At 39.2% G+C, this 22,301-nt stretch overlaps 1 protein-coding gene across 1 annotated transcript in view; it reads right to left on the bottom strand.

Moving 5' to 3' along the window:
• The window catches only part of DGKK (diacylglycerol kinase kappa), a 160,520-nt gene that overhangs the window by 59,941 nt on the left and 78,278 nt on the right, over positions 1 to 22,301 (bottom strand). The window contains exons 5-7 of the mRNA XM_060002173.1: positions 10,119 to 10,254; positions 9,544 to 9,647; positions 9,086 to 9,211 (exon numbers count right to left, since the gene is read on the bottom strand). Coding sequence (XP_059858156.1) covers positions 9,086 to 9,211; positions 9,544 to 9,647; positions 10,119 to 10,254 — 366 coding nt within the window. The remainder of the gene's footprint in view (positions 1 to 9,085; positions 9,212 to 9,543; positions 9,648 to 10,118; positions 10,255 to 22,301) is intronic.

Below are 22,301 nucleotides of genomic sequence, written 5' to 3'. Positions count from 1 at the left end.
AATAGGGGCGGGACCTGCACCAGTGGGAGGGAGCTGTGAAGGAGGAAAGGTTTCCACACACTAGGAAGCCCCTTCACAGGCGGAGACTGTGGGTGACGGAGGGGGAAAGCTTCAGAGCCGCGGAGGAGAGCACAGCAACAGGGGTGCGGAGGGCAAAGCGGAGAGGTTCCCGCCCAGAGGATTGGTTCCGACTGGCACTCACCAGCCCGAGAGGCTTGTCTGCTCACGTGCCAGTGTGGGCGGGGCTGGGAGCTGAGGTTTGGGCTTCGGACAGAGTGCAGGGAGAGGACTGGCAGCGGAACACAGCCTGCAGGGGGTTAGTGCACCACGGCTAGCTGGGAGGGAGTCCAGGAAAAAGTCTGGACTTGCCGAAGAGGCAAAAGACTTTTTCTTCCCCCTTTGTTTCCTGGTGCGTGAGGAGAGGGGATTAAGAGCGCTGCGTAAAGAAGCTCCAGAGACGGGCATGAGCTGCGGCTAACAGCGCGGACTTCAGAGACAGGCATGAGACCCTAAGGCTGCTGCTGCTGCCACCAAGAAGCCTGTGTGCGAGCACAGGTCACTATCCACACCTCCGTTCCGGGGAGCCTGTGCAGGCTGCCACTGCCAGAGTCCCAGGATCCAGGGACAACTTCGCCAGGAGAATGCACAGCATGCCTTAGGCTGGTGCAATGGTCCCGTCAGCCTCTGTAGCCGCAGGCTCGCCCTACATCCGTACCCCTCCCTCCCCCCAGTCTGAGTGAGCCAGAGCCCCTGAATAAGCTGCTCCTTTAACCCCGTCCTGTCTGAGCAAAGAACAGATGCCCTCCGGCGACCTACATGCAGAGGCATGGACATATCCAAAGCTGAGCCCCGGCACCAGTGTGAAAAAAGAGAAAGGGAAATTTCTCCCAGCAGCCTCAGGAGCAGCAGATTAAATCTCCACAATCAACTTGATGTACCCTGCATTGGTGGAATAACTGAACAGACAACGAATCATCCCAAATTGAGGAGGTGGACTTTGAGAGGAAGATTTATTATTTTTTCCCCTTTTCCTCTTTTTATGAGTGTGTATGTGTATTCTTCTGTGTGAGATTTTGTCTGTATAGCTTTGCTTTCATCATTTGTCCTAGGGTTCTGTCCGTCTGTATTTTTTCTTACATTAAAAAAAATTTTTTCCTTAATAATTATTTTTTTATTTTAATAACTTTATTTTATTTTATCTTACTTTATTTAATTTCATTTTTTCCTCATTCTTTTTTTCTTTCTTTCTTTCTACTTTTTCTTGCTTTTATTCTGAGCCGTGTGGATGAAAAGCTCTTGATGCTGCAGCCAGGAGTCACTGCTGTGCCTATGAGGTGAGAGAGCCAACTTCAGGATACTGGTCCACAAGAGACCTCCCAGTTCCATGTAATATCAAATGGTGGAAATCTCCCAGAGATCTCCATTTCAACACAAACACCCAGCTTCACTCAACAACCAGCAAGCTACAGTGCTGGACACACAATGACAAACAACTAGCAAGGCAGGAACACAACCCCACCCATTAGCAGAGAGGCTGCCTACAATCATAATAAGGCCACAGACACCCCAAAATACACCACCAGATGTGGACCTGCCCACCAGAAAGAGAAGATCCAATCTCATCCACCAGAACACAGGCACTAGTCCCCTCCACCAGGAAGCCTACACAACCCACTGAACCAACTTTAGCCACTGGGGACAGACACCAAAAACAACGGGAACTACGAACCTGCAGCCTGCAAAAAGGAGACCCCAAACACAGTAAGATAAGCAAAATGAGAAGACAGAGAAACACACAGCAGATGAAGGAGCAAGATGAAAACCCACCAGACCTAACAAATGAAGAGGAAATAGGCAGTCTACCTGAAAAAGAATTCAGAATAATGATAGTAAAGATGATCCAAAATCTTGGAAATAGAACATAGAAAATTCAAGAAACATTTAACAAGGACCTAGAAGAACTAAAGATGAAACGAGCAATGATGAACAACACAATAAATGAAGTGAAAAATACTCTAGAGGGGATCAATAGCAGAATAACTGAGGCAGAAGAACGGACAAATGACCTGGAAGATAAAATAGTGGAAATAACTACTGCAGAGCAGAATAAAGAAAAAAGAATGAAAAGAATTGAGGACAGTCTCAGAGACCTCTGGGACAACATTAAACACACCAACATTCAAATTATAAGGGTCCCAGAAGAAGAAGAGAAAAAGAAAGGGACTGAGAAAATATTTGAAGAGATTATAGTTGAAAACTTCCCTAATATGGGAAAGGAAATAGTTAATCAAGTCCAGGAAGCACAGAGAGTCCCATACAGGAAAAATCCAAGGAGAAACATGCCAAGACACAGTAATCAAACTGTCAAAAATTAAATACAAAGAAAACATATTAAAAGCAGCAAGGGAAAAACAACAAATAACACACAAGGGAATCCCCATAAGGTTAACAGCTGATCTTTCAGCAGAAACTCTGCAAGCCAGAAGGGACTGGCAGGACATATTTAAAGTGATGAAGGAGAACAACCTACAACCAAGATTACTCTATCCAGCTAGGATCTCATTCAGATTTGATGGAGAAATTAAAAACTCTACAGACAAGCAAAACCTGAGAGAGTTCAGTGCCACCAAACCAGCTTTACAACAAATGCTAAAGGAACTTCTCTAGGCAAGAAACACAAGAGAAGGAAAAGACCTACAATAACAAACCCAAAACAATTAATAAAATGGTAACAGGAACATACATACTGATAATTACCTTAAATGTAAATGGATTAAATGGTCCCACCAAAAGACACAGATTGGCTGAATGGATACAAAAACAATAACCATATATATGCTGTCTACAAGAGACCCACTTCAGACCTAGGGACACATACAGACTGAAAGTGAGGAGATGTTAAAAGATATACCATGCAAATGGAAACCAAAAGAAAGCTGGAGTAGCACTTCTCATATCAGACAAAACAGACATTAAAATAAAGACTATTACAAGAGACAAAGAAGGACACTACATAATGATCAAGGGATTGATCCAAGAAGAAGATATAACAATTGTAAATATTTATGCACCCAACATAGGAGCACCCCAATACATAAGGCAAATGCTAACAGCCATAAAAGGGGAAATCGACAGTAACACATTCATAGTAGGGGACTTTAACACCCTACTTTCACCAATGGACTGATCATCCAAAATGAAAATAAATAAGGAAACACAAGCTCTAAATCATACATTAAAGAGGATGGACTTAATTAATATTTATAGGACATTCCCTCCAAAAACAGCAGAATAAACATTTTTCTCAAGTGCTCACGGAACATTCTCCAGGATAGATCATATCTTGGGTCACAAATCAAGCCTTGGTACTTTAAGAAAATTGAAATTGTATCAACTATCTTTTCCGACCACAGCGCTATGAGACTAGATATCAATTACGGGAAAAGATCTGTAAAAAACACAAACACACGGAGGCTAAACAATACAGTAATGGATAAAGAAGATGTGGCACATATATACAATGGAATATTACTCAGCCATAAAAAGAAACGAAATTGGGTTATTTGTACTGAGGTGGATGGATTTAGAGTCTGTCATACAGAGTGAAGTGAGTCAGAAAGAGAAAAACAAATACCGTATGCTAACAGATACATATGGAATCTAAGAAAAAAAATGTCATGAAGAGCCTAGGGGTAAGACAGGAATAAAGACACAGACCTACTAGAGCATGGACTTGAGGATATGGGGAGGGGGAAGGGTAAGCTGTGCCAAACTGAGAGAGTGGCATGGACATATATACACAACCAAACATAAAATAGATAGCTAGTGGGAAGTAGCCACATAGCACACGGAGATCAGCTCAGTGCTTTGTGACCACCTAGAGGGGTGGGATAGGGAGGGTGGGAGGGAGGGAGACGCAAGAGGGAAGAGATATGGGAACATATGTATATGTATACCTGATTCACTTGTTATAAATCAGAAACTAACACACAATTTTAAAGCAATTATACTCCAATAAAGATGTAAAAGAATAATAAACAATACACTACTTATAACGAAGTGATCACTGAAGACATCAAAGAGGGAATCAAAAAATACCTAGAAACAAATCACAATGGAGACACGACGACCCAAAATCTATGGGATGCAGCAAAAGCAGTTCTAAGAGGGAAGTTTATAGCAATACAATCCTACCTTAAGAAACAGAAAACATCTCGAATAAACAACCTAACCTTACACGTAAAGCAATTAGAGAAAGAAGAACAAAAAAACTCCAAAGTTAGCAGAAGGAAAGAAATCATAAAGATTAGATCAGAAATAAATGAAAAAGAAATGAACAAAATGATAGCAAAGATCAATAAAACTAAAAGCTGGTTCTTTCAGAAGATAAACACATTTGATAAACCATTAGCCAGACTCATCAAGAAAAAAAGGGAGAAAACTCAAATCAATAGAATTAGAAATGAAAAAGGAGAAGTAACAACTGACACTGCAGAAATACAAAAGATCATGAGAGATTACTACAAGCAACTCTATGCCAATACGATGGACCACCTGGAAGAAATGGACAAATTCTTAGAAATGCATAACCTGCCAAGACTGAATCAGGAAGAAATAGAAAATATGAACAGATCAATCACAAGCAGTGAAATCGAAACTGTGATTAAAAATCTTCCAACAAGCAAAAGCTCAGGACTAGATGCCTTCACAGGAGAATTCTACCAAACATTTAGAGACGAGCTAACACCTATCCTTTGCAAACTCTTCCAAAATATAGCAGAGGGAGGAACACTCCCAAACTCATTCTACGAGGCCACCATCACTCTGATACCAAAACCAGACAAGGATGTCACAAAGAAAGAAAACTACATGCCAATACCACTGATGAACATAGATGCAAAAATCCTCAACAAAATACTAGAAAACAGAATCCAACAGCACATTAAAAGGATAATACACCATGATCAAGTGGGGTTTATTCCAGGAAAGCAAGGATTCTTCAATATATGCAAATCAATCTACGTGATACACCATATTAACAAATTGAAGGAGAAAAACCATATGATCATCTCAATAGATGCAGACAAAGCTTTCAACAAAATTCAACACCCATTTATGATAAAAACTCTAAAGAAATTAGACATAGAGGGAACTTACCTCAACATAATAAAGGCCATATATGAGAAATCCATAGCCAACATCATTCTCAGTGGTGAAAACCTGAAACCATTTCCACTAAGGTCAGGAACAAGACAATGTCGCCCACTGTCATCACTATTATTCAACATAGTTTTGGACATTTTAGCCACGGCAATCAGAGAAGAAAAAAAATAAAAGGAATCCAAATCGGAAAAGAAGAAGTAAAACAGTCACTCTTTGCAGATCACATGATACTACACATAGAAAATCCTAAAGATGTTACCGGAAAACTAGTAGAGCTAATCAATGAATTTGGTAGAGTAGCAGGATACAAAATTAGTGCACAGAAGTCTCTGGCATTCTTATACACTAATGGTGAAAAATCTGAAAGAGAAATTAAGGAAACCCTCTCACTTACCATTGCAATAAAAAGAATAAAACACGTAGGAATAAAACTACCTAAGGAGAACAAAGGCCTGTATGCAGAAAACTATAAAACACTGATGAAAGAAATTAAAGATGAACAAACAGGTGGAGAGATATATCATGTTCTTGGATAGGAAGAATCAACATGTGAAAATGACTATACTTCCCAAAGCAATCTACAGATTCAATGCAATCTCTATCAAACTACCAGTGGCACTTTTCACAGAAGTAGAACAAAAAATTTTACAATTGATATGGAAACACATAAGGCTCCCAATAGCCAAAGCAATCTTGAGAAAGAAAAATGGATCTGGAGGAATCAGGCTGCCTGACTTCAGATTATACTACAAAGCTACAGTAATTAAGACAGTATGTTACTGGCACAGAAACAGAAATATAGAACAATGGAACAGGATAGAAAGCCCAGAGATAAACCCATGCACATATGGTCACCTTATCTTTGCCAAAGGAAGCAAGAATATACAATGGAGAAAAGACAGTCTCTTCAATAAGTGGTTCTGGGAAAACTGGACAGCTATTTATAAAAGAATGAAATTAGAACACTCCCTAACACCATACACAAAAATAAACTCAAAATGGATTAAAGACTTAAATGTAAGACCAGACACTATAAAACTCTTAGAGGAAAACATAGAAAGAACACTCTTTGACATAAATCACAGCATGATCTTTTTTGACCCACATCCTAGAGTAAGGGAAATAAAGGCAAAAATAAACAAATGGGATGTGATGAAACTTAAAAGCTTTTGCACAGCAATGGAAATCATAAACAAGATGAAAGGACAACCCTCAGAATGGGAGAAAATATTTGCAAAAGAAGCAACTGACAAAGGATTAATTTCCAAAATTTACAAGCATCACATTCAGCTCAATATCAAAAAAACAAACAACTCAATCCAAAAATTGGTAGAAAACTTAAATAGACATTTTTCCAAAGAAGATATACAGATTGCCAACAAGTACATGAAAGGATGCTCAACATCACTAATCATTAGAGAAATGCAAATCAAAACTCCAATGAGGTATCACCTCACACCAGTCAGAATGGCCATCATCAAAAAATCTACAAACAATAAACACTGGAGAGGGTGTGGAGAAAAGGGAGCCCTCTTGCACTGTTGGTGGGAATGTAAATTGATAGAGCCACTATGGAGAACATTATGGATGTGCCTTAAAAAACTAAAAATAGAGGAATCCTATGATCCTGCAATCCTGCTCCTGGGCATATATCTGTAGAAAAACATGGTTTAAAAGGATACATGTACCCCAATGTTCATTGCAGTGCTGTTTACAATAGCCAAGACATGGAAGCAACCTAAATGTCCATCGACAGATGAATGGATAAGGAAGATGTGGTACATATATACAGTGGAATATTACTCAGCCATTAAAAAGAATGAAATAATGCCTTTTGAGGCAACATGGATGGACCTGGAGATTATCATACTAAGTGAAGTAAGTCAGACAGTGGAAGACAAATATCATATGATATCTCTTATATGCGGAATCTAAAAAAAGTGATACAAATGAATTTGTTTACAAAATAGAAACAGATTCACAGACTTAGAGAACGAACTTATGGTTACCAGTGGGGAAGGGTCGGGGGGAGAGATAGACTGGGAGTTTGGGATTGACATGTACACACTGCTGTATTTGAAATAGATAACCAAAAAGGACCTACTGAATAGCATAGGGAATGCTGCTCAATATTCTGTAATAACCTAAATGGGAAAAGAATTTGAAAAAGAATAGATACATCTATATGAATAACTGAACCACTTTGCTGTATCCCTGAAACTAACACAACACTGTTAATCAATTAAGCTCCAATATAAAATGAAAAAAAATTTTTATAGTGGGCAGAAGAACTAAATAGATTTTTTCCCCAAAGGAGACATACAGAATGCCAACAGGAACATGAAAAGATGCTCAACATTGCTAATCATCAGGGAAATGCACATGAAAACTGCAACGAGGCATCACCTCACACCAGTCAGAATGGCCATCACCAAAATATCTACAAATAATAAATGCTGGAGAGGATGTAGAGAAAAGTGAACCCTCCTACACTGTTTTTGGGCATGTTATTTAGTGCAGCCACTATGAAGAACAGTATGGACGTTCGTCAGAAAACTAAAAATAGAGCTACCACATGATCCAGCAATTCTGCTTCTGGGTATACATCTGAAGAAAAAGAAAACACTAATTCAAAAAGATACATGCACCCCAATGTTCACAGCAGCATTCTTCGTAATAGTGAAGATATGGAAGCAACCTTAGTGTCTATCAACAGATGAATGGATAAAGAACAAGTGTCATACACACACACACACGCACACACACACACACAATGGAATACTACTCAGCCATAAATAAGAGTGAAAATTTGCCATCTGCAACAACATGGATGGACCTGGAAGGTATTATCCTAAGAGAAATAAGTCAGACAGAGAGAGACAAATACTGTCTGTTATCACTTATATATGAAATCTAAAAAATAAAGAAAACTAGTTAATTTAACAAAAAATATATACTCACAGGTATAGAGAACAAACTAGTGTTTACTAGTTTGGGGGAGGTATAAGATAGGGGTAGGGGATTAAGAGGTACAAATTATTATGCATAAAATAAATAAGCTACAAGGATATACAGTACAGCACAGGGAATATAGCCAATATTTTATAATATATATAAATAGAGTATAATCTTTAAAAATTGTGAATCACTATGTTGTACACCTAAAACTTACATAATATTGTAAATCAACTATACCTTGATAAATAAAAAAATTCCATCAGAATATCATTAGATAAAAAAATATCTCCAGACATTGTCAAATGTGTCCTGCGGGTGGGGGAATATACCCCCAGTTGAGAACCACTGGTTTAAAGGCATGGTAATGTTGTAGTTAAGAGCACAGTTTTTACACAATTATGTATGAATCAAGACTCTTTTTCTTACTGGCTTCATGACCTTGAGCAAATCCCTTCACTTTTCTGAACCTCATTTTCCTCTCTTCTGTAAATGGGAACAACGAGGCCTGGTTTAGGGTTGTTGTAAGGATTTAATGAAATCATGTATATAAAACACTCAATACATAGTGGCAATAATAATGTGCTAATATTATTAACCATTATTAATTAACAAAGATTGCAATTTCCTAGGAAATGGTGAATGAGGAAAGGAGGTGGTTTCTTAAAGGTATACTCAGAACTAACTTTTTAATTGCCCCTACTGTCATAAGAGAATTCAGCTCTTCCCATTTGCTAGTAGTCCTCACCTTCAAAGATAAGAGGGAGTATTAAATCTTTCTCTCAAAGATTCCATAGCTAATTCTGGAAAGGCAGGATACTGAGCTCTATACTATGGAATCTGTATAATCTATTTTGGGGTAAGGGTCTCTGAGATTTCTATCTATGTGTAGGTGCAATCAAACTCCAACCCACCCCTTCTCTAGAAGTCAGCTCTCTAAATATCAAAGAAATGAGAAGCGTCTTACCGTAGAATTACACCAGAGACACTGGAAATCTTGAAGTCTCTGATAACTGCCACAGTTCTCGTGACATACTGCGCACTGAGAACTGACAGATATGTTTCCTTCTACCCACTGATGGGGCATAGTTTTCTGAAGGATAAAAAGAGACAAGAGGTAGAAGTTAGAGATATAAGGAGAGGAAGGGCCAGCTGGAATAACTATACTACCCCATGGAGGACACTAGACAACCCCAAGGAAGTTTTCCATCATCCTTCCCTCCCCACTCCCATGCTAGTGACAAATGACAGGTGGGAGCTGTGGGGGAGGCTTTCATTCTTCTAGATTTGTTGGATCATAAGCCTGGGAATGAAGCCTACTTGGGTTGTCTGGAAACAGGAAGAAGTCTTCCTTCCCCTGTGTGTCATGACTGAAGGGGAGATGGAAAAGGGTGATTATGAGAAAGCATGGCTGGTACTCACTACTTCATCTGCAGGCATGAGGAGGTCATCAGTAATGGATAATGTATTCCATTTGCAATCTTTGCTTGCTCTTAAAGCACATAATCTGTGAGACTTTACTTTGCACACTGTGAAAGAGGAAGAAAAAAAGATGGATGTGAATCAGGTGACAATGAAGATTCTAACTTCCTTCCCTAAGCTGCTCTAAAAGTTAGAACCTAGATGCATCTAAGTAGTTGTGACTTAACTCCAAAGGCTTATTTTCCATATATTTCAGTTTCTTTGTATTCTTCCCAGCCAAATTTTCTATTACCTGACTTGAATTGAAATTGATGGTAAGAATGAGGTGATTTCTATTTTTCCAAACCTGTGACTGTACTGTCCAATCCTCCCAGACCCAACCCTCCCTTTTGATTAATGAGAATTCCCCCTCATGCCAGTTTCCTCCCGTCTCCTTTCCCCTGTCTGTTAAGTGTCAGGGTTAACCTTACACTAGAATCAGTGACCTAGTGTGAGTCAATGATACTAAAGTCTCATGAGCTCCTTCACACCCATCTCCACCCATTGAGCTCCACTTCCTAAAGGAATCAGAAATGTACCTTCACAGATGATAACATTTCGAGATAAGGCAGGAATGGTCCCTCGACAAACATTGCAGTGCTGGGTCCGGGGACTGTGGCTTGAGTACCAATAGTGCATTCCAACAAGAAAAGGGTTGTTTTCTGCTGCAGGTATCTAAAATAAATCAAAGAGAAGAAAGAATAGAGAGTAAATCACAGAGACGGATTAGGGAAGGCCAGAAGATCTGAATGCTAAGGCTGAAATGGCCAGCTACATAAGGTGTCAGAGCATGTGAAGAGGAAGAATCAAAGCTGAGCCAATGCTTAACAAATCTCCCATCTCTGTTTTTTCCCAGTGGTTTTAAAAAGGGAAAAGGAATGAGGGGGTGCTAGATCCTGGAACAGGGACTGAAGGCAGGAGTGATGATCTTTATACTCCTTGGCTAAACCATTTCATTGGTTTAGCCTAAGCAAAATTAGTTCTGTTAATCTTGGCCTTGGCCCTCTTTGAGTAGTCAGCAAAAGGAGGTTGTGAGTAGGAAATTCAGTGATATCCAAGCCCTCTTGCCAGGCAAGAAAGGGAGGAGGCAGGGCTCTGACTCTAGGCTAAGGAATGCTTGTCAGGCTTTAGCTACCTCTTGGAGATATACATTACCCTTCCTGGACCTGCTGCTGCCAAGTGAGGAGAGCATTGCATTGCTGGGACAACAGTTTCATTTCAGAGGCTTCTGGTCCCAGTATTCTTTTCTGAATAACATGCTCTGACTGCCTATAGCAATTTCCTGGTTAATCAATTTAATTTATTCAAAATTCATTAAATTTTTACTGAGTAACTGCTATGTGCTTGGCACTTTTCAAGGCACTGATGAACAAGATAAAGTCTCTGCCCTCATGGAATGGCATTCTGTTTGGTGTCCTCTTTCATGGTATTCAATTTGACATTTACTATTAACCTCCCTATAAATGCTACATTTGTTTATCACAGCCTGACTCTCATGACTGTGGGCTGGCACAGGGCATACCAGAAACTAGTTTTGGGGTTAAAAGGGGAAGGGGAGGAGTGGGCACCAAAAACTTCCAAATTTGTTCTGGGCGTGCATTCCACAGGACACTTCCACCTTTTCTATAATTCCTGTGAATGTCTGATCTCTTCCTTCTCTGCCTTCCTCTGGAATGTAGACATAAGCATATGCATTCAGCTTTTTATTCTGGATGTTATAATCGGTTGGGTGTGTAAAGGCATAAGACTTTAAAATGAACTATATATTCTTCCTGACGCTAGCTGATACTGGTCCACTAGAGAGAGAGACAGAGAGAGACAGAGAGGGAAAGAGAGAAAGTGCTATTGAGGGATCTGCCATATTTAGTGTTCAACCTTGATCAATTTATAGGAATTCATCATCTAAAACATAGCCTGTACATGGTATTCCCTGATCCCTCCTTCCCCCTCTGGCATGCCGTTTATGTGCTAAGCTGCTGTTGGAATGACCAGGAAGCTTCTGGAAGGAAAAGCTACTTTGATGCACTAAAGGCTCACCAAGTATGGAGTCACTTTGTGATTGTATTATTTTTTGCATACTGAAACCCTGGCAAAGTTCCAAGAAGATCAAAGTAGAGAGTGGAGAGTCCTGAGGAAGTGACATAGTCTTGGCTTTGACATGTTGAGCAACTAGCACCTTTCTACTTCCCACTAGATTATAACTTTACAAGTACCTGCCTTCCTTCCAACCTCCTTCTTTCCTCCAATAATTACTAAGAGCGACTTTGTGTTATCTATAAAGCTAGGCACTGGAGATTCAGAGATGAATGATCCATAGTTCTTGCCCTCACGGAGCTCATAGTCTACTGTAGGAGACAACTTCCTAAACAGATGACTCCAGTGTAGAGTGAAAAGTGAGCTCTCCTATAATGTTCAAGATTCTACAGGACAAATGGAAGAAATGATGAACTCTGCCTGGGTGGAATATTGAATGTCATGCTCCAATTATTTACAGAATATAAAAATATATAAAATGGACATTGCTTTGGTTCAGCAGTGGAGGAGGTGGGATTTTTATTCCTTAAGTGCATCCTATTGTATAAGAAAACTTTGGTGCATACCACCCTGGATGAGTACATGTTGTATGCTGAATTGTGTCCCCTGCCAAAATATGTTCAAGTACCTGGTACTGTGAATGTGACCTTATTTGAAAATAGAATCTTTATAGATATAAACAATTTAAGATGTTGTCATAATGGATTAGTGACTGGTGTCCTTTCCCTCTTTTTTTTAAATTAAAAAATTTTTTTAACATCTTTATTGGAGTATAATTGCTTTACAATGGTGTGGTAGTTTCTGCTTTATAACAAAGTGAATCAGTTATACATATACATATGTTCCCATATCTCTTGCCTCTTGCATCTCCCTCCCTCCCACCCTCCTTATCCCACCCCTCTAAGTGGTCACAAAGCACCGAACTGATCTCCCTGTGCTATGTGGCTGCTTCCCACTAGCTATCTATTTTACGTTTGGTTGTGTATATATGTCCATGCCACTCCCTCACTTTGTCCCAGTTTACCCTTCCCCCTCCCTGTATCCTCAAGTCCATTCTCTAGTAGGTCTGCGTCTTTATTCCCGTCTTGCCCCTAGGTTCTTCATGACCATTTTTTTGTTTGTTTTTTAGATTCCATATATATGTGTTCACATACGGTATTTGTTTTTCTCTTTCTGACTTACTTCACTCTGTATGACAGACTCTAGGTCCATCCACCTCACTAAAAATAACTCAATTTCGTTTCTTTTTATGGCTGAGTAATATTCCATTGTATATATGTGCCACATCTTCTTTATCCATTCATCTGTCGAAGGACATTTAGGTTGATTCCATGTCCTGGCTATTGTAAATAGAGCTGCAATGAATATTTTGGTACACAACTCTTTGAATTATGTTTTTCTCAGGGTATATGCCCAGTAGTGGGATCACTGGGTCATATGGTAGTTCTATTTTTAGTTTTTTAAGGAACCTCCATACTGTTCTCCATAGCTGCTGTATCAATTTACATTCCCACCAACAGTGCAAGAGGGTTCCCTTTTCTCCATACCCTCTCCAGAATTTATTGTTTGTAGATGTTTTGATGATGGCCATTATGACCGGTGTGAGATGGTATCTCATTGTAGAAGAGGGAAATTTGGACAGACACAGGAGAGACATCATGTGATGATATAGGCAGAGATTGGAATGATGCATCTACAAGCCAAGGTATGCCTGCAATCACCAGAAGCTAAGAAGAGGTAAAGAAGGATTCTCTTCTAGAGCCTTCAGAAAGAGCACAGTCCTGCCAACACTTTGATTTTGTACTTCTAGACTCCAGAACTGTGAGAGAAGTATCTTAATTCACCCAGTTTGTGGATTTGATATGGCAGTCCTGGGAAACTAACACAGTATGTCATTACAGGCCTTTCTATTAAGTGACACAGATTAAGAATTGACTTTGAAGACAGATGAAGAACTGTGGCATGTATACAAACCACTGATCTCTGAATGTTAAGGCTTTTAATGTGTGGTTGTTGGGTTTTATGTTTGATTTTTATGCTCTCTAAAATACATAGGTTAATACATTCATGCAGAGATCATCACTCCAATCTGATTCTTCACTGTTTTAGAGCAGCTAAGGCTATTTTCTCCATCTCCTGAATCCCTTTCAGTATAATCCAGAACCCAGATAGGTTCATTAATTATTTGTCTATTCATTAAAGGAGATCTTGTCAGTCCAGGTGTTTGGTAAACTCTAAAACACTGTTAAAGCGTGAGGACTTAATAATATTAAGTATTTTCAAAGTGCATAAAAGTCTCAGGAAACATCCCATAAAGCACAAAATCTTCTAAAGATGTGTTTCCTTAAAAGAATCTTGTTTGGGATGATTTATTTGATGAAAGGCTGTGTTTAGATAAAACAAAACTAGTGGTTTGTACTGTAACTTGAAGCCAACTTCTTTGTTATATCAAGGTTTTGGAAACTACAGAATGTTAGGGCCTCCCAGGTTGGCCATTGGTAGGGTGACCATATCATCCAAATCAGGACACTTTGAACAGTGAAAGGGGGAGGTATAGTATGTAATTATGCTGGAACAATAAGTGTAAATTGTGTTCATCCTGAGAAAACCACTAGCCATGGAGATGCTACACATGAGCTAGAGAGTCATTTATCCAATTTGAATCTATTTGTTGATCTATACAGCCTAGTTGTCTGGCTTAGTACCACTTAGTTGCCTATCGGGCTACCACATACTCACAAGGGGTGGGGACTAGAGGAGAGAAAAGATAACTAGGTAAAATTTAAGATGTCTTTCCAAGAGCATGGATTTAGAGTTAGGAGAGCTAAGATCTCAATTCTGCCACAATAAATTACGTGATTTCAGGCAAGGCAACTGAACACCTCTGAGGTTTCTTTCTCACCTACTTAATGAAATCTTAGAATCATAAGCTTTTCAAGTTGAAAGGAATGCTTGAATTCATCTAGTCTACCCACCAGAAAAACTAATTTTCTTTTTTAAATTGAATTTTAAAATTGAGGTACATTTGACAATTAAAATTGTACATATTGAATTTAATGATTTGATATACATATGTAGTGAAATAATCACCACAATCAAGCTAATTAACTTACCACCTAGGATAGTTACCACTTTCTTTCCTTCTTTTTTTTTTTGTATGTGTGTTTAGAGCACTTAAGATCTTCTCTATTAGCAAATTTTAGTATAAAATAAATGATTGTTACTTACGGTCACATTGTTGTACATTAGACCTCCAGAACTTATTCTCCTGCATAACTGAAACTTTGTACCGCTTAACCAACATCTCCCCATTTCCCCCTCTCCTCAGCACTTGGTAACCACCATTCTTCTCTCTGCTTCTAGAGTTCCAACGATTTTAGATTCCACATATAAATGAGAACATACAGTATTGTCTTTCTCTGTTTGGCTTATTTAATGTAGCATACTTTCCTCAGGTTCATCTGTGTTGTTACAACTGGCAAGATTTCCTTCTTTTTATCAGGCTGAACAATATTCGATTGTATTTGTGTATGTATATATCTATATCACATTTTAAAAATCCATTTTATCCATTGAGGGACAGTTAGGTTGTGTCTGTATCTTGGCTGTTGTGAATAATGCTGAAAGAAACATGGGAGTTCTGATATCTCTTCAAGATGCTGATTTCATTTCCTTTGGATATATACCCAGAAGTGAGATTGCTGGGTCATAAGGTAGTTATATTTTTAATACTTTGAGAAACCTCAGTACTACTTTCCATAATGGCTGTACCAATTTATAGTCCCATCAAAAGTGCACAAGTTTTCTGTTTTCTCCACATTCTTGCCAGCACTTGTTGTCTCTTGTCTTTTTTTTTTTGCCATATCACACGGCATGAGGGATCTTAGTTCCCCAACCAGGGATTGAACCTGCACCCTCTACAGCGTAAGCTCAGAGTCTTAACCATTGAACTACCAGGGAAGTTCCTCTTTTTTGCTTTTCTTTTGTTTTTCTTCTTTTTTAATTTGAAGTATAGTTGATTTACATATTGTGTTAGTTTCAGGTGTACAGCAAAGTGATTTAGTTATACATATATATATATATTTCAGATCTTTTAAAAATAATTATATATTTTTTATTTTAGCAAAGATTCAGAATATATCTCTATAAGAAAAAAGAGTTACATCATACAATCTTTTGAAAATATACATTCATATATTGGTTTTGTCCTATGATTAATTTGATTACTAAAAGTTGTAAAGTGCAGCTAAATTTGAGAGCCAAGTTATTAGTAGTTAAAGACGATTTGCTTTTTGTAAATTGAGGTATAGTTGATTTACAATATTGTGTTAGTTTCGGGTGTACAGCAAAGTGATTCAGTTGTATATTACATATATGTTGCATATAATATATATATATTCATTCTTTTTCAGATTCTTTTCCCATATAGGTTATTACAGAATATTGAGTATAGTTCCCTGTGCTATACAGTAGGTCTTTGTTGGTTATCTATTTTATATATAGTAGTGTATATATGTTAATCCCATACTTCTAATTTATCCCTCCCCACTCCCTTTCCCCTTTGATAACCATAAGTTTGTTTTCTATGTCTGTGAGTCTGTTTCTGTTGTGTACACAGATTCGTTAGTATTGATTTTTAGATTTCACATATAAGTGATACAATATTTGTCTTTGTCTGACTTACTCCACTAAGTGTAATATCTTTAGGGCCATTCATGTTGCTGCAAATGACAATCTTTCATTCTTTTTTTATGGCTGAGTAATATACCAATGTATATATATCTCACATCTTCTTAAGCCAATAGTTTGTTGACGGACACTTGGGTTGTTTCCATGTCTTGGCTATTGTAAATAATGCTGCTATGAACATTGGAGTGCATGTATCTTTTCGAATTAGAGTTTTCATCTACCCAGGAATGGGACTGCTGTGTCATATGGTAGTTCTATTTTTAGTTTTTAAAGGAACCTCTGTACTGTTTTCCATAGTGGTTGCACCAATTTGCATTCCTTTCAACAGTGTAGGAAGGTTTCTTATTCTCCAACCCTCTCCAGCATTTATTATGTGTAGACTTTTTGATGATAGCTATTCTGATGATAAGAGCCATTTTAACAAGGGTGAGATGATATCTCATCGTGGTTTTGATTTGCATTTCCCTAATGATTAATGGTGTTGAGTACTTAACTTTTTATCCATTTTTATGTCTTCTTTGGAAAAATATCTATACAGGTCCCTCACCAATTTTAAAAACAGATTATATGTGGGTTTTTTAAACTATTGAGTTGTAGGTGTTCCTTATGTATTTTAGATATTAACCTCATATCAGATATATAGCTTGTAAATATTTTCTCCCATTTCTAGGTTGCCTGCTCACTCAGTTGATTTAGCTTGATGTAATCTCACTTGTTTATTTTAGTTTTTGTTCCTTGTGCTTTTGGTGTCATATCCAAGAACTCATTGTCCCAGTCAATGTCAAGAAGGTTTTTCTCTGTTTTATTCTGGTAGTTTTATAGTTTTAGGTCTTACACGTAAGTCTTTATTCAGCCTGAGTTGATTTTTTGTACATGGTGTGAGGTAATGGTCCAATTTCATTCTCCTGCATGTTGATATCTAATTTTCCCAACACCATTTATTGAAGACTACCCTTCCCCAATTTTGTGTTCTTGGCCCCCTTCTGAAAATCAGTTGACTGTAAAAGCATGGATTTATTTCTGTGCTCTCTATTTTGTTCCATTGGTCTGTATGTCTGTTTTTATGCCAGTACGATATTGTTTTGATTACTATAGCTTTATAATATATGTTGATATCAGGAAGTGTGATGCCTCCAGCTTTGCACTTCTTGCTCAAAACTGCTTTGGCTATTTGGGGTTGTTTTTGGCTCCATATGAATTTTAGGATTGCTCTTTCGATTTATGTAGGGAATACCATTGGATTTTGATTGGGATAGTATTAAATCTGTAGATTGCTTTGTGTAGTATGGGCATTTTAACAATATTAATTCTTATGATCCATGAACATGGGATGTCTATCCATTTATCTATGTATTCTTTACTTTCCTTCATCAATGTTTTATAATTTTCAGTGTATGTTTTTCACCTCTTTGTTTAAGTTTATTACTAAATATTTTATTCTTTTTGTTGCTATTGTGAATGGTCTTATTTTCTTAACTTTCCTTTCAAATAGTTCATTGTTTGTGTATAGAAAACTGAGTGATTTTTTGTATGTTGATTTTGTACCCTATGACGTTACTGAATTTTTTTGTACCCTATGACTTTACTGAACAATTATTTTGTTCAGTCTTTAGGTTTTTCTACATATATGATCATGTTGTCTGCAAACAGAGACAATTTTACTTCTTCCTTTCCAGTTTGGGTGCCTTTTAATTCTTTTTCTTGCCCAATTGCTCTGGCTTGGATTTCTAGTACTATGTTGAGAAGAAGTGGTGAGAGTATGCAGACTTGCCTTGTACCAGATCTTAGAGGGCAAGCTTTCAGTTTTTTTCCCATTAATTATAATGTTGTCTATGGGCTTTTCATATATGGTCTTTATTGTGTTGAGGTAAGATCTTTCTATACTTACTTTGTTGAAAGGTTTAATGATGAATTGGTGTTGAACTTTGTCAAATGCTTTGCTTGCATCTATTGAGATGATCATGTGGTTTTTTTCTTTCATTTTGTTAATGTATTGTAAGACATTGTTTGACTATGTATATTGAAATATTGTTGCATCCTTGGGATAAATCCCTCTTGGTTACAGTGTATAATCCTTTAAATGTGCTATTGAATTCGGTTTCCTAGTATTTCATTAAGAATTTTTGCATCTGTGCCTCTGAGGTGGGAGAGCCGACTTCAGGACACTTGCCCACGAGAGACCTCCTAGGTCCACATAATATCAAATGGCGAAAGATATCCCACAGATCTCCATATCAATGCTAAGACCCAGCTCCACTCAACAACCAGCAAGCTACAGTGTTGGACACCCTATGCCAAAGAACTAGCAAGATAGGAACACAACCCCACCCATTAGCAGAGAGGCTGCATAAAACCATAATAAGGTCACAGACACCCCAAAACACACCACCAGATGCGCTGCTGACTACCAGAAAGACAAGATCCAGACTCATCCACCAGAACACAGGCACTAGTCCCCTCCACTAGGGAGCCTACACAACACACTGAACTAACTTTAGCCACTGGGGGCAGACAGCAAAAACAATGGGAACTGTGAACATGCAGCCTGTGAAAAGGAGACCCCAAACACAGTAAGTTAAGCAAAATGAGAAGACAGAAAAACACACAGTAGATGAAAGAGCAAGGTAAAAACCCACGAGACCAAACAAATGAAGAGGAAATAGGAAGTCTACCAGAAAAAGAACTCAGAGTAATGATAGTAAAGATGATCCAAAATCTTGGAAATAGAATGGAGAAAATACAAGAAACATTTAACAAGGACTTAGAAGAATTAAAGAGCAAAGAAACAATGATGAACAACACAATAAATGAAGTTAAAAATTCTCTAGAAGGAAGCAAAAGCAGAATAACTGAGGCAGAAGAACGGATAAGTGGCCTGGAAGATAAAATAGTGGAAATAACTACTGCAGAGCAGAAAAAAGAATGAAAAGAATTGAGGACAGTCTCAGAGATCTCTGGGACAACATTAAATGCACCAACATTCGAATTATAGGGATCCCAGAAGAAGAAGAGAAAAGGAAATGGACTGAGAAAATATTTTAAGAGAGTATAGTTGAGGGGCAGAGGGGAAGATGGCAGAAGAGTAAGACGTGGAGATCACCTTCCTCCCCACAGATACACCATAAATACATCTACACGTGGAACAACTCCTACAGAACACCTACTGAATGCTCGCAGAAGACCTCAGACCTCCCAAAAGGCAAGAAACTCCCCACGTACCTGGGTAGGGCAAAAGAAAAAAAGAAAAAACAGAGACAAAAGAATAGGGACGGGACCTGCACCAGTGGGAGGGAGCTGTGAAGGAGGAAAGGTTTCCACACACTAGGAAGCCCCTTCGCAGGCGGAGACTGCGGGAGGCGGAGGGGGGAGCTTCAGAGCCCCAGAGGAGAGCAAGCAACAGGCGTGCGGAGGGCAAAGCAGGGAGATTCCCGCACAGAGGATCGGTGGCGACCGGCACCCACCAGCCCAAGAGGCTTGTCTGCTCACCCGCTGGGGTGGGCGGGGCTGCGAGCTGAGGTTCGGGCTTTGGTCGGAGTGCAGGGAGGGGACTGGGGTTGGCTGCGTGAACACAGTCTGAAGGGGTTAGTGCACCACGGCTAGCCGGGAGGGAGTCCGGGAAAATGTCTGGAGCTGCCGAAGAGGCAAGAGATTTTTCTTCCCTCTTTGTTTCCTGGTGCGCGAGGAGAGGGGTTTAAGAGCGCTGCTGAAAGGAGCTCCAGAGATGGGCGTGAGCCGCGGCTAAAATCACGGACCCCAGAGACGGGCAGGAGACGCTAAGGCTGCTGCTGCCACCACCAAGGGGCCTGTGTACGAGCACAGGTCACTATCCACACTCCTCTTCCGGGGAGTCTGTGCAGCCTGCCACTGCCAGGTTCCCGGGATCCAGGGACAACTTCCCCGGGAGAACGCACAGCGGGCCTCAGGCTGGTGCAACGTCATGCTGGCCTCTGCCACCGCAGGCTCGCCCCACACTCCGCGCCCCTCCCTCTCCCCAGCCTGAGTGAGCCAGAGTCCCTGAATCAGCGGCTCCTTTAACCCTGTCCTGTCTGACCAAAAATCAGACGCCCTCCAGTGACCTACACGTAGACGCAGGGCCAAATCCAAAGCTGAGCCCCTGGGAGCTGTGAGAACAAAGAAGAGAAAGGGAAATCTCTCCCAGCAGCCTCAGAAGCAGCGGATTAAAGCTCCACAATCAACTTGATGTACCCTGCATCTCTGGAATACACGAATAGACAACGAATCATCCCAAATTGAGGAGGTGGACTTTAGAGCAAGATTTATGATTTTTCCCCTTTTCCTCTTTTTGTGAGGGTGTATGTGTATGCTTCTGTGTGAGATTTTGTCTGTATATCTTTGCTTCCACCATTTGTCCTAGGGTTCTATCCATCTGTTTATTTTTAAAATTTTTTAAATAATTAATTTTAATAACTTTATTTTACTTTACCTTCTTTCTTTCTTCCTTCCTTCCTTCCTTCCTCTTTCTTTCTTTCTTTCTTTCTTTCTTTCTTTCTTTCTTTCTTTCTTCTTTCTTTCTTTCTTTCTTTCTTTCTTCCTTTCCTTCCTTCCCTCCTTTAGACAACGAATCATCCCAAATTGAGGAGGTGGACTTTCAGAGCAAGATTTATGGATTTTTCCCCTTTTCCTCTTTTTGTGAGGGTGTATGTGTATGCTTCTGTGTGAGATTTTGTCTGTATAGCTTTGCTTCCACCAGTTGTCCTAAGGTTCTATCCATCCCTTTTTTTCTAAATAATTATTTTGTAATAATTGAATAATTTTATTATATTTTACTTTATTTTATTTTACTGTATCTTCTTTCTTTCTTTCTTTTTTCCTTCCTTCCCTCCTTCCTTCCTTCCTTCCTTCCTCTCTCCCTCCCTCCTTTCTTTCCTTTTTCCTTCTTTTCTTCTTTCTTTCTTTCTTCCTTCCTTCCTTCCTTCCCTCCTTTCTTTCTTTCTTTCTTTGCTTCTTTCTTTCTTTCTTCCTACTTCTACTAATTCTTTCTCTCTACTTTTTCTCCCTTTTATTCTGAGACGTATGGATGAAAGGCTCTTGTGCTGCAGCCAGGAGTCAGTGCTGTGCCTCTGAGGTGGGAGAGCCAACTTCAGGACACTGGTCCACAAGAGACCTCCCAGCTCCACATAATATCAAACAGCGAAAATCTCCCAGAGACCTCCATCTTAACACCAGCACCCAGCTTCACTCAACAACCAGCAAGCTACAGTGCTGGACACCATATGCCAAACAACTAGCAAAACAGGAACACAACCCAACCCATTACCAGAGAGGCTGCCTAAAATCATAATAAGTACACACACACCCCAAAACACACCACCAGACGTGGACCTGCCCACTAAAGAGAAAAGATCCAGCCTCATCCACCAGAACACAGGCACTAGTCCCCTCCACCAGGAAGCCTACACAACCCACTGAACCAACCATAGCCACTGGGGACAGACATCAGAAACAACGGGAACTACGAATCCGCAGCCTGCAAAAAGGAGACCCTAAACGCAGTAAGATAAGCAAAATGAGAAGACAGAAAAACACAGCAGATGAAGGAGCAAGATAAAAACCCACCAGACCTAACAAATGAAGAGGAAATAGGCAGTCTACATCAAAATGAGTTCAGAATAATGATAGTAAAGATGATCCAAAATCTTGGAAATAGAATAGAGAAAATGCAAGAAACATTTAACAAGGACCTAGAAGAACTAAAGATGAAACAGACAATGATGAACAACACAATAAATGAAATGAAAAATACTCTAGATGGGATCAATAGCAGAATAACTGAGGCAGAACGGATAAGTGATCTGGAAGATAAGATAGTGGAAATAACTACTGCAGAGAATAATAAAGAAAAAAGAATGAAAACAACTGAGGACAGTCTCAAAGACCTCTGGGACAACATTAAACGCACCAACATTCGAATTATCGGGGTTCCAGAAGAAGAAGAGAAAAAGAAAGGGACTGAGAAAATATTTGAAGAGATTATAGTT

The sequence above is a fragment of the Delphinus delphis genome, chromosome X (genome assembly GCF_949987515.2).
Source record: "Delphinus delphis chromosome X, mDelDel1.2, whole genome shotgun sequence".
Classification (NCBI taxonomy): Eukaryota; Metazoa; Chordata; class Mammalia; order Artiodactyla; family Delphinidae; genus Delphinus; species Delphinus delphis.
This window is presented reverse-complemented; position numbering and strand designations above follow the sequence as displayed.